The sequence below is a fragment of the Pleurodeles waltl genome, chromosome 1_1, assembly GCF_031143425.1.
Source record: "Pleurodeles waltl isolate 20211129_DDA chromosome 1_1, aPleWal1.hap1.20221129, whole genome shotgun sequence".
In the NCBI taxonomy this organism is placed as follows: Eukaryota; Metazoa; Chordata; class Amphibia; order Caudata; family Salamandridae; genus Pleurodeles; species Pleurodeles waltl.
The window spans coordinates 635,541,892-635,556,997 of record NC_090436.1 but is presented as its reverse complement, the minus strand read 5'-3'; the positions used below and the strand labels follow the sequence as shown (position 1 = coordinate 635,556,997).

The window sequence follows — 15,106 nt, the reverse complement described above, 5'->3', positions numbered from 1 at the left end:
GATTGCGTGGCTAGTCATTGTGTGTAGTGGAGTTTTCTTTTTGCCGTGATGTAATTCATAAAATGTGATGTGGAAAAGACAGTACATTTGCACAGCATAAGCCAGTCAGTTCATGGGTTTATCTTCCACTTCTTTGCTTATATCTTCAAAGCCATCATCAATTTTGTCGGCTTCTGTTCCGAACTCAAGAACTTTAGTTTGTAACAGTTTTGCATTGCTGAAATTAAACGATGATGTAAAAAATGTTAAGACAACATCAGGGATTCTTGTTGTCTCTCATGGGTTGTGGAGCTCTGGAACATCACAAAATGTGTCATTAAGTCCAAAATCTAAATCTTTCAGGACATTTCTTAAAATGCTTCCTGCTGATTTTACTGCATCCTGTGATCTTATTTTGGCAGCAATACCTTCAGGAGTCAAATCAGCTGACAATAACATAAGAGGCTCGTTAATTTTTTATTAAACTGAGAAAAAAACAAATTCTGTCGTACGTTCTCACCAGAAAAATCTGAATTTCTTTATTATAGATCAATACAGTTTCACCAATGTTGACCATTATTATTTTTCTGATTTCACTGAGTGTGAACCCGTAACCAGAACTCAAGAGTTGCTTTAAAACTTAGGACCTCATTATGAACACGGTGGGATTTCCCGCCGTGTTCATGCTGGTGGTCTAAACACAGACCGCCAGCATGTTGAGGACCCCGTTGACCCAATAAAGAACATTCCACAGGGCCAGCGGGCGGAAACAGTGTTTCCGCCAGCAGGCCCTGTGGAATGCTGGGCCAGGACATTGCCGACGGCTCCACATGGAGCCGTCGTCAATGCTGCAGTGCGGCGGGTGCAGCATCACCCTTTGTGCAAATCACTGCCCGTAAATCGGGCAGTGACATGCATGATGGGGCTGTGCATGGGAGACCAAGCACTGCCCATGCCAAGTGCATGGGCAGTGCAGGGAGCCCCAGAGGGGCCCCCATTTCGCCAGCCTTTTCCTGGCAGAGGATACCGCCAGGGAAAGGCTGATGGACACAGGTTCTTTATCTGGCGGGCAGTGCTGCTTGCAGCGCTCCCCTGTCGGATAAGGAACACCGCCATCGTCAGGCTGCCTGGCGGTGGCGGAGTTCCAACTGTGGCAGGATCAGAGGGAACATTATATGGCGGTGCGGAACGCCATGCTGGTGGCGATAATTACCGCCACCATCGGCATGGCGGTCCGGACCGCCTATGTTCATAATCACCCCCTTAATTTGCATTTTCAAAGAGTGCAAACTTAACTGAAGGCTGGCAGTTACGTTGCTGCTGGGAGCTCATTTTACATTCATATTTTCGAATGTATGCATGCATGCAGTTGAGGTGGGCATACAAATCCACTGCAGATACATTCACCTCACTGTTTAGATCAGCTTCTCGACTGAAAACTTCATCTTGGAAGAAACTAGCTGCAGATAAAAACATGTTTGCCCTTTGAGACTCACATTCTCTGTACTTTTTTCTTTCATAAATCCATTTGGCCCTTGTTGTTGGTAAACCACAGATAACACATTAAAGATCCTCTGCTTTCTGATCAGTTGTTGGAGATGCACAAGGGGTATCCATTGATCTTCTAAGTGGATGGGCATTGAGTTTGGTTATTGTGGCTTTCTCAGAAGAGTCAGATTGTTTTTGTGATTCACTGGTTTCTGCTATGTTTTTTACAACATTTTTTCTAGGCTTTTTTCCATTGTATACAACTTGTAGCACTTGTTGTTACATTGATAATATATTGATATATTTGATCCTTTTCACACATCAGCTTCAGTCTTTTGTGAACTTCGTCTTGCTGTACTTCTGCCGCATCTCAAACTCTCTTCTGTCCAGCCACGGTTGATGTTAGCTTTTCTTTCAGATTAGTTTGGCAAATGACATATTTTTCTTTGTTGAAGGAGTCCTCAGATTATTTAATTAACAACACTCTGTCAGGAGGTAAAGATCCTCTGCCACCACCTGCTACGCTCATGTTTACGAATTTGAATCAAGGGAATACCTGAAACAAAAACAATATTAAAATAAATTATAAATCTTATCGCTAAAACACTTCATTATAGGGACACCATTTTGGAAAATGGTGGAAAGGTTGCTCTAAAGAGCTATTTCCTGTCTCTGTATGACCTACTTGATCCCCCAAACCTATGTTTTAATACCAAAATGAAGTATATATGTCTCATGGTTCCTGACATATTACATCATCACTGCAACACATCAGGTGTTTTGAAAAATGTAGTCTATAAAAAATCGGCCCGATTATCAATGTCTACCCAAGCTAAATTACTTCTCTAATGATACAAAAACACAAATCAAAAATGAAAACCTCTGGACAACTATTTTTTACGGAGGTATATGAAGGGGCCAAGACTAGAAGTGCCTCCGGCAGTACCGGGCATGCTCAAATGGTAACCTGGCGCTATTCGTTAGCTGGGAAGCAACTATACCTACAAGAAACAAAATTACTCAATGAAATGTACGACCGGCTGTAACAGCCCAGAGAAATACTGTGCTGTTTTGGAATACAGTATCTATACTGGTAGCAGAGAGAGTTGTCATTGCAAAGATGATGGTCCTTCCAGACTGTTGTATTTCTTTATCCTACTGCCCATCATAATCCCATGGGATGGTTTCTAAAAATAGACACCGCACTTACGGACCTAATTTGGGTAATTAGTAGGTGTCAGTTGGCCCTGTCGAAGTTCAAGTTTGACACACAAGAAGGGCGAATGGTGACGCTTGATATGGAGTCCTCTTATCTTACAGCCTAGTTGCAGTGAATATTAAAATTGATGTTGCAGAAATTATAGGGCGCAGACGATGGGACTTGTTGACAGTTTACATAGTTGGAATTGACTAAGCTCATCCTATGGCCTAAAAGAGAGGTTGGGCTTTCACAGGGTCATTTGAGTGCTGACGTAATGTTGGGCCCATTGACTCTTGCACAAAGCCCGTACAGCCTGTAGTGAATCCTAGTTTGTTTTAATGGGATAACAGGAGTTAGCTTAGCCTTCGGCTTGCAGACTCATGCCCCCCTCCCCTAGTGACTTTATACCTACTTAGCTTGCTTTGTCTAAGCCCATTTAATTATTTAATTCTTCTAAGATGGCTGCCTTCTTTATAGTTAGGCCACTTGTTATGCTTTGCATTATCAGTGCCACTGTGTTAAGGCGTCAAGATCAAGTGACAAAGACAAACAAACAGTGTTAAAAATTAGGGACTTTCCCTCTATGTACTTTCGAGGGAATTGTTTATATTAATTGCCGCCCCAAGCATGCCTGTTATCTATTGTTTGGAAACACACCTACGTCAGGGGTCCAAGTAGATCTGTATAAATACATCACACTTTAGACAGATAATCATCGGGATTCCGACCGGAGGGCATCGCCCCAATCGTTGATAGCAATGCTGCACATCGTCTTGATGCTGACCCAGTCTTCGTGTCCCTGCGGAGTCTGAGATAGAGACCTCATTCCAAGGTAACGAGGGTTGGGGGCTCCTCTCATGGACATGGCATTGGCAGATTAGGTTTTACATACCGAGCTCTCCTTTAGGTAGGAGGTTAGGCCTATCATGATCGGGTATTAGGACATATTGTACACTTCATGTCTTTTCATGCTATTGCAAGACGGTGGGGGTCTTTGTAATAATGACTCTTGTCTTTACAATTCTACTTCTTGCACTGTTCATTATCCTAATCATTGCAGTCCATGCAACATATCACAGATTGCAGTTGTGTTAAATAAAAACTATTGAAACTTCACTGCATCTTCGTTATTGCCTGTGTTTGGATGAGACATGATGTATCTGTGAGAAAGGGGTAATCTCCGTTTAACCACAACACTCCCTGAGATGTCTTACTCTCGAGTCCATGTGTAAAGGCTGCCACAAATCACCTTTTACTATTTGGGTTTTTGGTGAGGTGCTGCTAGGGAGCCAGAAGGGTTGGGACGACAGTTGCGACTGGTTGTAGTATAGGCATAGTCACCTACAAACATAAGTACTGTCATCCTTAAACCAGCAGTCTTGCCTAAGAGCAAGAGTCCAAACTACGACAACCCCAGACATTACAATAGAATGTCTACAGGCCTTACCACGTCAATTCGTGAATTGAATATAAGGCATGGTTGTACAAGGGAATAGAACAGATAAAGGACCTATATAGAGTGGGTTCAGAACTGGAGTTTAGGGATGAATTTGAGTTACCCTGAGGACAGTCCCTCTTACACCAGTAGTTGCTGCCTTGAAACACACATTGTAAAAGGGGAATGACGAGCCACACAGATATCAGGGTATTTAGCCATTTAATTATATCAGTGGTAGGCATAAAGCTGTAACTTTGATATATTGGCCTGCGCTAAGCAAAACTGAAACTACCCTCAAAAGGCTGGGAAAGTAATAGGCAAAATATATAAATAGGGCAATTATTGAAGAGGATTAGACCTGCATAGTTCAGAATACCCCAAAAAGATCCCAGGATGCCTTTTCTAAAGTGACTCATTTTTCTCACATTCACAGAGCTTTTGTTACCCCAGATAAAATTAACAGCTACTACCTGTGGGCTCAAGGTAAATGCAACCGATGTCGTGAGGAAGGAGCAGATTTTATTACCATATGATCTTGACTTGCCCAAGTTTAGTGTATTACTGGGGAGAGGTAAAAATATTTGTTAATAAATCAACAGATAGAGAGCTTTCTGCAGTACTTGACATCAATACACTGGGACTGTTTGTGCAACCTAATGTAACAAAAGTGATGTGTAAGTTCATAGATTTGGCCCTGTTGCTGGCCAAAAGGCAGTAAGTATGAGGAGGAAAACAAAAGCAGGACCCACTATTGATAGCTGAAAAAGAGAAGTACTGAGATGGGCTGAATAAGTGGGAATGTTACTATTTAAAGATGAAAAGAGGGCAAGATAGACACTACAAGAGCTTGGTACACAACTATAGAATGCTTTATACAGCTTGATGGGCAGGGGGATGTATTGGCCTTATCCTAGACTGTTCCTCATAATCCCCCTCCACAAGTAATGGTACAATAATGACAGAGGCAATCAGAGATGCCATTCTGCCCCTCCGCCCCTCCTCATGGATATGGTGGTTACGGAATGGGCCTGTAGGTAGAACCAATTTATTCACTTTATGTCATTATGACCTGCAAGATCACCCACTGAACCCTTGGAAATCTGGCCTGTTGGTCTCCCCATACATCTCCAAGAACTGTTCATTTGACCGGTTGTGGGGTCTTACACTATAAGTTGTCTATGTTAATAGCTGGTTAATTATTTGTAAGTATAGGCAATCTATTGATGGGCACCTCGGGGCTGGTAGACCTTGTTGATCAATACAAAATTTAACTTGGAACGGGATCTTGATAAACAAAACCTGTTTTCGGAGGAAGATAAATCTGAGGATCTCATATGTAATTCAGTTATTGGTATTCATATATAATGCTTGCATTATTGTTGAATGCAGATTATTTAAATATTAAATAGTTTCTAAAAAGGGAGGTATTGCTGCTTTCCATGTTTAAAATGCAACATATCAACCACTGCCTTTAGCAACATAATTATTGAATCATTATAGAGTCTGAATCATTGAATCGTTATAGAGTCTTAACGATCTCATTCCCTTTAAAAAGAAACTTTTTTCACAGCTTTTGACAAGTCTGTTCCAAAAATGACATTTGTCCTCCTGCATTTGATTATGGCATCTTTGTTTAGTGGCTAATGCCATAGACTGGTCTCTCAGGTTGTTTCCCATTAAAACACACATAGAGACCTTGTTGTCCAGCAAACCATAACATGTGATATTGTCTTGTATACCAAATTTGACGTATAATTAAAGGTCAGTGTGCTGCTCATGTCTGTTTTCAAGTAGTGCTTTATGAGGAATATATTGCATATGAAGGTAAAAGGCATACTTTGTGCATTATCTGCATCCACAAATCCCACATCCCTTTCTCAATTTTGAGGTTACCATTGTATTGGCATGAGGCAAAAGGTAATTTTGAGTGATGCCTCCATATTCTGTATTCCTCTGCAAAAATGTTGTATCAGGCCCTAGTTTGCTCTGTTTCTGTAGAATATAGGAACTTTGGCCCTCATTACGACCCTGGCGGTATAGAACCGCCAGGGCCGCAGCACGCGGGGGCACCGCCGACAGGCTGGCGGTGCCCCGCAGGGCATTCTGACCGCGGCGGTAACGCCGCGGTCAGAACAGGAAAACTGGCGGTCTCCCGCCAGTTTCCCGTGGCCCGTTTGAATCCTCCAAGGCGGCGCAGCTTGCTGCGCCGCCGAGGGGATTCTGACAAGCCATACCGCCATCCTGTTCCTGGCGGTTCGGCCGCCAGGAACAGGATGGCGGTATGGCTTGTCGTGGGGCCCCTGGGGGCCCCTGCAGTGCCCATGCCAATGGCATGGGCACTGCAGGGGCCCCCGTAAGAGGGCCCCACTTTGTATTTCACTGTCTGCATTGCAGACAGTGAAATACGCGACGGGTGCCACTGCACCCGTCGCACCTTCCCACTCCGCCGGCTCGATTCCGAGCCGGCGTCCTCGAGGAAAGGTTGTTTCCCGCTGGGCTGGCGGGCGGCCTTAAGGCGGACGCCCGCCCGCCCAGCGGGAAACTCAGAATGCCGGCCGCGGTCTTCAGACCGCGGTGCGGTATTCCTGCGGCGCAACTTTGGCGGGCGGCCTCCGCCGCCCGTCAAAGTTGTAATGAGGGCCTTTGTGTGTTTGGTGTGTCCAACCATAGATATGGAGGGATTTTGAGCATGACAGTTTGGGTTAGATCCAGGGGGTATTTGAATACCACACTTTGCCACAGGTGCAGTACCTACAGAGAAGGACTTAGTATGGTAGAGTTAGGACCCAAGGTGAAGACAGCATCTCAACTTGTGAACTTCATGTTTTTTTGTTATTATGGCAACGCCTCTGTTAACATATTAACCAATTCTAACTCCCTTTTAAATTTATTTTTAAATAAATTGAATTTTTATGTGAGTTGGCCATTGGTTGAGTGAATGTTAAATGGTTGGTATGTTGGTATATTATTGGGGTGTATTTGCATATGATGTTAGTTGTGTGAACATAGGATGCTGGGTGTGTTGGAGTATGATGTTGGATTTCACAGCATATGATGGTGAGTGTTGGTGAATGATGTTGGCTCTGCGAATGTATGATGATGTGCATTTTGGTGTATGATGTGGTTTATGTTGACATACAGTGGTGGTTGTGTTTGATCGTTGTGTTGCTTTGCAGTGATTGTGTTGGTGTATAGTGTTTGTGGTAACATAATGATAATTGCTTGGGTGTGTCATGGGTGTTCCGGCGTATGGTGTTGAGTGTGTTGCTACATGAAATTGTTTGTGTGAAAGTGTGATGGTGGTTGTGTTTGCCATGTGCTAATATGGACATATGAAGGTGGATGTGCTGCTTTATTATAGTGATTGTGGTTGTACTGGTGGTAATGCGGTTGGTTGTAATGATGGTGATGTCTGCAATGGCTGTGATGATGAGGGAGTGGTAGTGGTGATGGTAATGATGGTGGTAGTAGTAGTAGTGATGATAATAGTGGTCACTGTAATGGTTGTCTTGGTGTACTGTTGGTCATGGCAAAAGTGGTGATAATGATGGTGATCATAATGGTGGGATTGTCTGTAGTAGTGATGTTTGCAGTATGTTAGTGGTAGTAGAGTTGGTGATGGGGTTGGTAATGCTGGTGATGCCCGTAATAATAGTGAGGACTCCGTAGGGATGTCATTAGAGGTCCCTACTACTGCTTTGCCCAATTGGGCAATTTCAGTTTTGTGTTCTGTTTATTTAATAACCATGACCTCCCTTTTATTAAACACATATTTTATTGGACGTTTTTCAGTCATTACAACAATATTGCATTTCTGTTGTGTGATTGCTATCAATTTTAGTTGGTGGAAACACAGTACATCTCAGATAATTACAAGCCATATGGAGTAGACTGTCTTTGTGCAATATCTACTCTGTACATTAAAATGAGTTTGGATGCAGCAGGTACAATCCAATCAGCAACATTGTAAAGAGTCAAATCTTCTAATAGAATCGGTGTTCATTGTGTCAAATATTTTTGATGCATCAGTTTCTCTGATGTTTCTATTCTTTTCCAATTGGTCATTAATTAATTCAGTTTGAGGGAGCATTACACCTGATTTTAGTGTGAGGTCATTTTGGGCGATCTCCGAGGACTCCTATGTGGTGTGTGTTTTGGGAGGCACAGCGTGAAGGAAACAAATTTCTGCATTTGCCCAGGTGATCATGTCAGATTAGTTGTGTTTGGGAGGTCTTCCATCTGCACCTTTACGGTTATATTTTCTAGCCACTGTATGTCAGTGGATCTCTCACGCCTGTGTTAACATAGGTAATGAGCTTGGACCTATGGCGAGTCTCTTTTGGTACTCCCACACCATATGAAAATAATCAGCTTCAAAGGCAATGGCGGGAAACTGAGGGATTATTATTATTATTATTGTTAGTAATAATATTCTGCCTACTACAGACAACAGTATTTTTTTCCCCATAAATGCATCAAATTACTGATTGCTCCAAGGGATTAATCTATATTACCATCAGTGAAAACAGTTTCTGAATGATACATCTGGATTGCTAGATATGTGAACATGTTGCCAGCCTTATTAGTATGGAAGGCTCAGATTATAATAGAATATCTGTTGTGATCTTATGTATGGAAACAAGTATTTTTTGTATTTTACCCTAAGGCTCAAAAGGTGCCCAATAGATCCATAATTTCAGGTATCTGTGTTGCCAGATTACAGAAGTATGTTGTCGGCATATAAGAGAAAACATACTGAGTACCGAATACCTCCAGTCCTTCCTTTAAACCATAATTCCTGAAATTATATACCATTGACTCCATGGCTAGAGCTAGGAGGACCTAGTCTAGAACTCCTCTTAGTTGGTGAAGTAAACATACCCGTCTTCACTTTGGCTGTTGGATCTGTGTGAAGTAATCTTATCTAGCTCATCATCACTGGGCTAGTTTCCATTTTGTCCAGTACTGCAAGCAGCTATGCGTAGCCAGTGGCCAGTCACATGGCATGCCAAATATTACATGAAAAGTCGTCTTATATTGGTGTTGCAGCTGGCTAAAAATCCATTCTAGGCAGGCTGGATCAATGTGATTGGTATTGGTAGCAGTCTGTTCTCTAAGACTTCGTTAATATTAATTTTCCAGTCTGAATTTAGGAGTGATAATGGTCAATAGGGGATCTTCTCCACTCTGCCCCTACCAAGTTTGAGAAGGAGTACTACATCAGTTTTTAGTGGTCTTTTGTAATTCCTTTGTAGGTCTCATTTCATTGTAGATTTCCAGTCGTTTGGGACACAGATGTACATGCCTATGTCTTTTGAGGGTTCTGTCAATTCTTGGATTGTTGTGGATTGATCTAGTTTAATGATTCATGCTTGTGGCAGGATATGGAGGCCTGCTGCCTCCAATATTCCTCCAGTCTGTTTTCACCTTTTTTCCAATCTGATCAAGTGAAGGTGGGGAGGGAGAAAGGCTGGATATATACTGTTTTATAATTAACTTTAAATATTCCATTAATCTCCACCTGGGAATGAATTATGTTACCATTTTGGTCTTTGTGGGATTTCAGTTCAGGTCTGACCTGTTCTTAACAGCATCTCTCCTCACTTGTCCCCCTCAGAGTGTATTGTATTTGTGTCTGAGTTGTAGTCAAATCAGTAAATAATTTTGATTATTTCAGAAAGGACCTTTTAAGTTCTCATTCATCGTGGCACCTCCCTACTTGGTTGTGGACACTATCTGTTTCTAGTTTTCGAACTTCACCTCCAGCCATTGTCAACTCTTCAGAACTTTCATCTTTTTGCATTTCATTCTTTTCACTACTTTAAAGGTTTCCAACTTTATTTCTTGTCTCCTACGGAACCCTTAATCTCAGTGCAGTAGCCGTCAGTGACATCACCAATTGCCCTGCAAAAGCCTGGTCTTATAGAGCTGCTTCCTGCAATTGCCATGATGGAATACGAGTAAAGGGTCTTCTTGACTACTAATATCAGGATGGTATTTGTGGTCAGAAATCTGAAGTCTGAAATAGTATTGCACAGATATTCCGATAATGTGCATAGTTCACCGTTTTTACAAAGGCTTTTTCAAAATGAGTGTGGAGATTATTTTCATGAGAGGAAAAAGAGTATTTTAAGGTGTCAGGATGTTGTTCACATTTTCCTTGTAGACAGATATTCACTCATTCCATTCAAGGCACTTGCTGTAGCACTCAGTAGGGCATATGTTCTGTTCAAATGATGCATATGTTACAAAATAAAAATTTACCACCTACATCATGTGTGAGTCTTCAATGTCTGCTGCCTCCAGGGAGTCAACAGGTGGTATATTCGGGGTGTAAATTAATACTGTCACAAGTGGGCTACTGTCTAAGGAAACGTCCACAATTACCTCTCCTCCATGTCCACTATCTCTCCGTCTGCTTCCTGGGGATCTCCTGGTTCCCCCATATCACACCTATCAATGCCTCTCAGGCATTAGATGAGAAACCAGTTGCTTATACTTTGCCCCTTCATTTGGTTTGTAATTTCACAGTTTCAGGTTTGGCTATCAAGGCCTTTAAGTGACTAAGTGGGTTTCTTCAAGAAAGGCAAATTGGATTCCCACCCTCTTTAACTAAAATAACACTTTGTAGTATTTTGTTGCAGATGTCATGCCAGGGACATTCCAAGTTGGGAACCATTAAGATTTACAAAGAGCCATTTCTCTTTTTCCAGTGTACGCCTATTATAGGGCTCCCATGATCCCCTTCTTGATGACAGATCAGCTGGTCCTTCAGTTTCCCTTCCCCTTGCAAGCCAACCCTTCTCAGACGACTCCAACAATGCCTTATGATAAGTATAAACGTAGCTTAATAGATCTGAGCTACTTGTAATTTTTTTCATGTCTTATTTTTCTAATCATCCTTCTGTGATATGACTGTAAACGCAATTAAGTGTTGTTCACCCTGCCAGGACCTAGTTTCAACTCCCCAGCTAGGCAACTCCGTGAACTGTTATTAAGCTGATAGGATAGTATTATGCACTTACAAATACTGTATCCACCACTCATACTAGTAGCAGACAGCTTCTTATCGGGCACCAAATAGCAGTTAGTAGTATCCTATTTTTACCGCAGTCACTTAACTTTCATGTTATTACAGTAATGAGCAAAATAAGCAGGGAGTAATGGGGTGGATGTGTGCTTGACACCATATGGTCACAGTCCCCAAAATGTTGGTTGTCCTTCAACATGAGCCTATGTGCAGATTACGGAGGTTTGGACTAATATATATCATTGAGCATTTACTTGTACTTACATATTAAAGTATGTGTTCAGAAGTCATAATGGTGATCTTGTGTCCCATATGTTTAACAGTATTTGCATCGTCTGTGTCTTCATTTGACCAAATGTCACTACTGGAATCATTCTTCTTTGTGGAGGACTCCAATTCTCTCAATGTCCCCACTGCTGCAACAGCAGCAGAACTAAATGCTAGCATCCACTGAGGTGATGGGTCTTCTAGGTTACCAGTTCTTTCGTCCTGATCCTCTTTTGTAAACTGGGACAGTCTGGTCAAGAACCCTGACTTACAACTATATGTTCCAGCCCCTTTCAGACATCTGATGCCTTGTGAAGAGAAAGTCTTGCAGTCCGGTATCGTTTTGAGTTTAACTGTGAATAACAACGTATTTCTGTTTTGAATCTCGTAGCGCCCCCGTTCAGTTTCCAGAAGACTCATCTTTGGATTGTACTGCAACTGTTGAATCTGGGAATACTGAGATTTTACTATTGGCAATCTCGGAGGGCCAATTAGCGTGACCTTCCTGCAGTAATATATCATAATCTCTCGAGATATGTAAACTTGTAGATACGGGTCTGATCAAAGACCCTGGTGGTGGGACTGATGCTGTTGTTTTGCAGAAAAAAATTGGTGATGCATTGTGGGGTGTCAAGTGCACCTAGTCATTCTTCTATATACAGTGTAAATCCTGGACTTCAACATGATCTACACCAATAATTGAAAATTGCTCATGTGCGTATGTACATGTGTGTAGGCCAGTCACTTGTTTACGAAGTTGATTCACTCCCGGGATCGATTCTTCTAGTGATGGTTCTGTTACAACAGTGTTTTTTTCAGTTGGTAATTGGTTGCTGTGTAGAAGACTCACATTTGTTGCCAAATATTTTTGACAACAGAGTCACTTGTATCTTCTTTATGGCAGTTAAGATGCAGTCTGAGCGGTCTGATGGACAGGGCAAAGCAGCAGGCATCAGTTAAGCCCATGAACTGGCCAGCATTTCATCAGTCTGATTTTCTACTACTGCAAGCAGCTACGAATGGTGTGTCACTTTATTTTATCTGTTGTAAGTGTACAATATCTCTGGCAGTGCCACAGAGCCCCTTGCAGCACCCAGTAGACATTTTATCTGCTGAATAAGTAGTTACAGTATCGGGGAAAGGGTGGACTAAAGAATGTCAACAAGGCTATGTTATGCACCCAAGCCAAATACCTATCCCACTTGTATTCTTGCACAAGAAAAATGGATGGGGAATGGGCTTACTTCTTTTCTCTGATGCAGTGTGGAGGAGGAGTGAAAGAGAGCTTGTTCCCCTACCATTACTTCACTTTACTTGTTTATTTAAGGGAGATTCTATTTTTTTAACGTTGGTTGATGTTTTATGAGCAGAAGAACCCATAAGTTACCCTTTAAAAAGATTTTTCAGTCAATTGTTTTGATGACATACTACAGCCACGCTTTCTGCAACCAACCCCCAAGACCACAGCCATTGGCCAGGCCCTAAACCCAGCATCCTTGCATTCAACTCTGTAGGAACACAGCCTTTGGTGGTTCTCCAAGGGTTAGCCTTTTGGCTGGCCTTGCTTTCAACTTCCCATATGCCGAACTTCCTTAGCCAAGCATGTTGGGCTGTATGTACAAGCCCTGCACCAGACTTTGGGCCTCATTCCGACCCTGGCGGTCATGGACCGCCAGGGCCGGGGACGGAGGAAGCACCGCCAACAGGCTGGCGGTGCTTCTGGGGCAATTCTGACCGCAGCGGTAAAGCCGCGGTCAGAAAAGGGGAACCAGCGGTTTCCCGCCGGTTTTCCCCTGCCCCAGGGAATCCTCCACGGCGGCGCTGCATGCAGCGCCGCCATGGGGATTCCGACCCCCTTCCCGCCAGCCTGTTAGAGGCTGGCGGGAACGGGTGTCGTGGGGCCCCTGGGGGCCCCTGCACTGCCCATGCCACTGGCATGGGCACTGCAGGGGCCCCCTAACAGGGCCCCATCAAGATTTTCAGTGTCTGCAAAGCAGACACTGAAAATCGCGACGGGTGCAACTGCACCCTTCGCACCCCAGCAAATCCGCCGGCTCCATTCGGAGCCAGCTTCATCTTTTGAAGATCGCCCGCCGGCCCAGCGGGAAAGTTAGAATGCTCCCCGTGGTCATTTGACCGCGGGGGCGGTGTTTGGGTGGTTTCCGCCCGGCGGGCGGCGCCCGCCGGGGTCGGAATGACCCCCTTAGGGCCACTCAGCCAGCTGGGCATGACTGTCGATGGAGCCCATTGTCCTCTGCAAGACCTTGCTGTGAATTTGATTCACAGTCTCTAGTGCCAGTTTTGTGTTTAAAATAGGAGTTTGTGTATTCATTTATTAATTTTTACATTTGAGGCAGTACCTAGCTTTGACATCATAGACGTTGGGAGTGGTTCGGCAGTCTTTAATCTCTTCATACCAGTGGTTGCACGTCCACATCGATGAACTTAACTGTTTTATTAAGGGACAATTTAAGTTGGTGCAAAAATGAAAGTAAAAAATCTAATTAAAAACAATAAGTGACAAAATCTGGGTGGGCGCTGGTTGCAGTTGTTTGCCTAGGGCATCAGTTACTGGCTGCTATTTTATTGTTCTGATGTAGTGGATTTATTTTCAAATATAGACATATTTTAGATTGCATTTACATCTCTTTGGAATACTTACTTGTCCTTGTTTCCTGCAGGCTTGGCAAAAAGCAAGAAGTGATGGGTGGGAGAGAGCATTTTGCGAGAAGAACTTCCTCTCCCAGGCCACAATGGAAATCATAATTGGAATGCGAACTCAGTTGCTGGGTCAACTTAGAGCATCAGGTAAACCTAAAGGAAAGGGTCTAGATATTAGGACACTTTAATGCTTATTATTTGGGAAAGATGTTCTGAATGCAAAAAGGTAAACAAAAAGTGTGTTTGTTTTCCAAAATATAAAAAAGCTGATCATCGGTGCCACGTTTTGCAGTCTGTGCACTGAATGCATGCCCTAAATGCATAATACTATTATTAATGAAATGCATAGTAATATTAATAATGCCAATAATATTCATATATAGCACTTCATACCGCCTTCTGCGATTTCTGTGCCCCATAAACAACAGGTGTAATTATTACTTAATTGAATAGTACTAAATTTACCTACTTTTACAAGGAAGGAACAATGAGTCGGTCTTATAGACACTCAAACTTGTAACCTTCTGTTCACCATATTTTAACTGAGAGATTTCAACTCATTTAACCATCCTGTTGTGGTTGGCCGTGGCCATGGGCCATGGTCCCATGACTGTACACTGTTTAAGCAGGCCACAAAATAGATCTGTACGCCTGCCAGTCCTAGTTAAATACTAAGGGATGATATGACTTGGATTAAGGCTGTACAATTTTTTTTTTTTTTTTTTTTTTTTTTTTACTGAGTCAGAGGTATTACTATATGACCAAGCAGAATATTGTTAACACTCCATGTTTATATTCGAGTATGCTCTTTATTCATCCTAAGTACAATGTCATCATGCAGACCACTCTATGGTAGATTATTACCACATCCCAGTATCACCAGAAGAACACTCAATTAAACCACAGGTAAATATGTGTCACATTTTAATGTAAGATATAATGAACGATGGGAGAGTCCATTCGACACATCGAGCCCTCCCGACTCCAGATCCCCAACTGCCGAAACGGTCTGTTCTCTAGAATCAGAACGACTGGGGAGTCA

General features: G+C 42.7%; 1 protein-coding gene across 4 annotated transcripts in view; it reads left to right on the top strand.

Annotated features, from left to right (window-relative positions):
• The window catches only part of YTHDC2 (YTH N6-methyladenosine RNA binding protein C2), a 999,369-nt gene that overhangs the window by 603,997 nt on the left and 380,266 nt on the right, over nucleotides 1-15,106 (top strand). For all 4 annotated transcript variants that reach the window (XM_069226524.1, XM_069226522.1, XM_069226518.1 and 1 more), the window contains exon 22: nucleotides 14,085-14,211. In XM_069226524.1, the coding sequence (XP_069082625.1) occupies nucleotides 14,085-14,211 (127 nt within the window). The remainder of the gene's footprint in view (nucleotides 1-14,084; nucleotides 14,212-15,106) is intronic.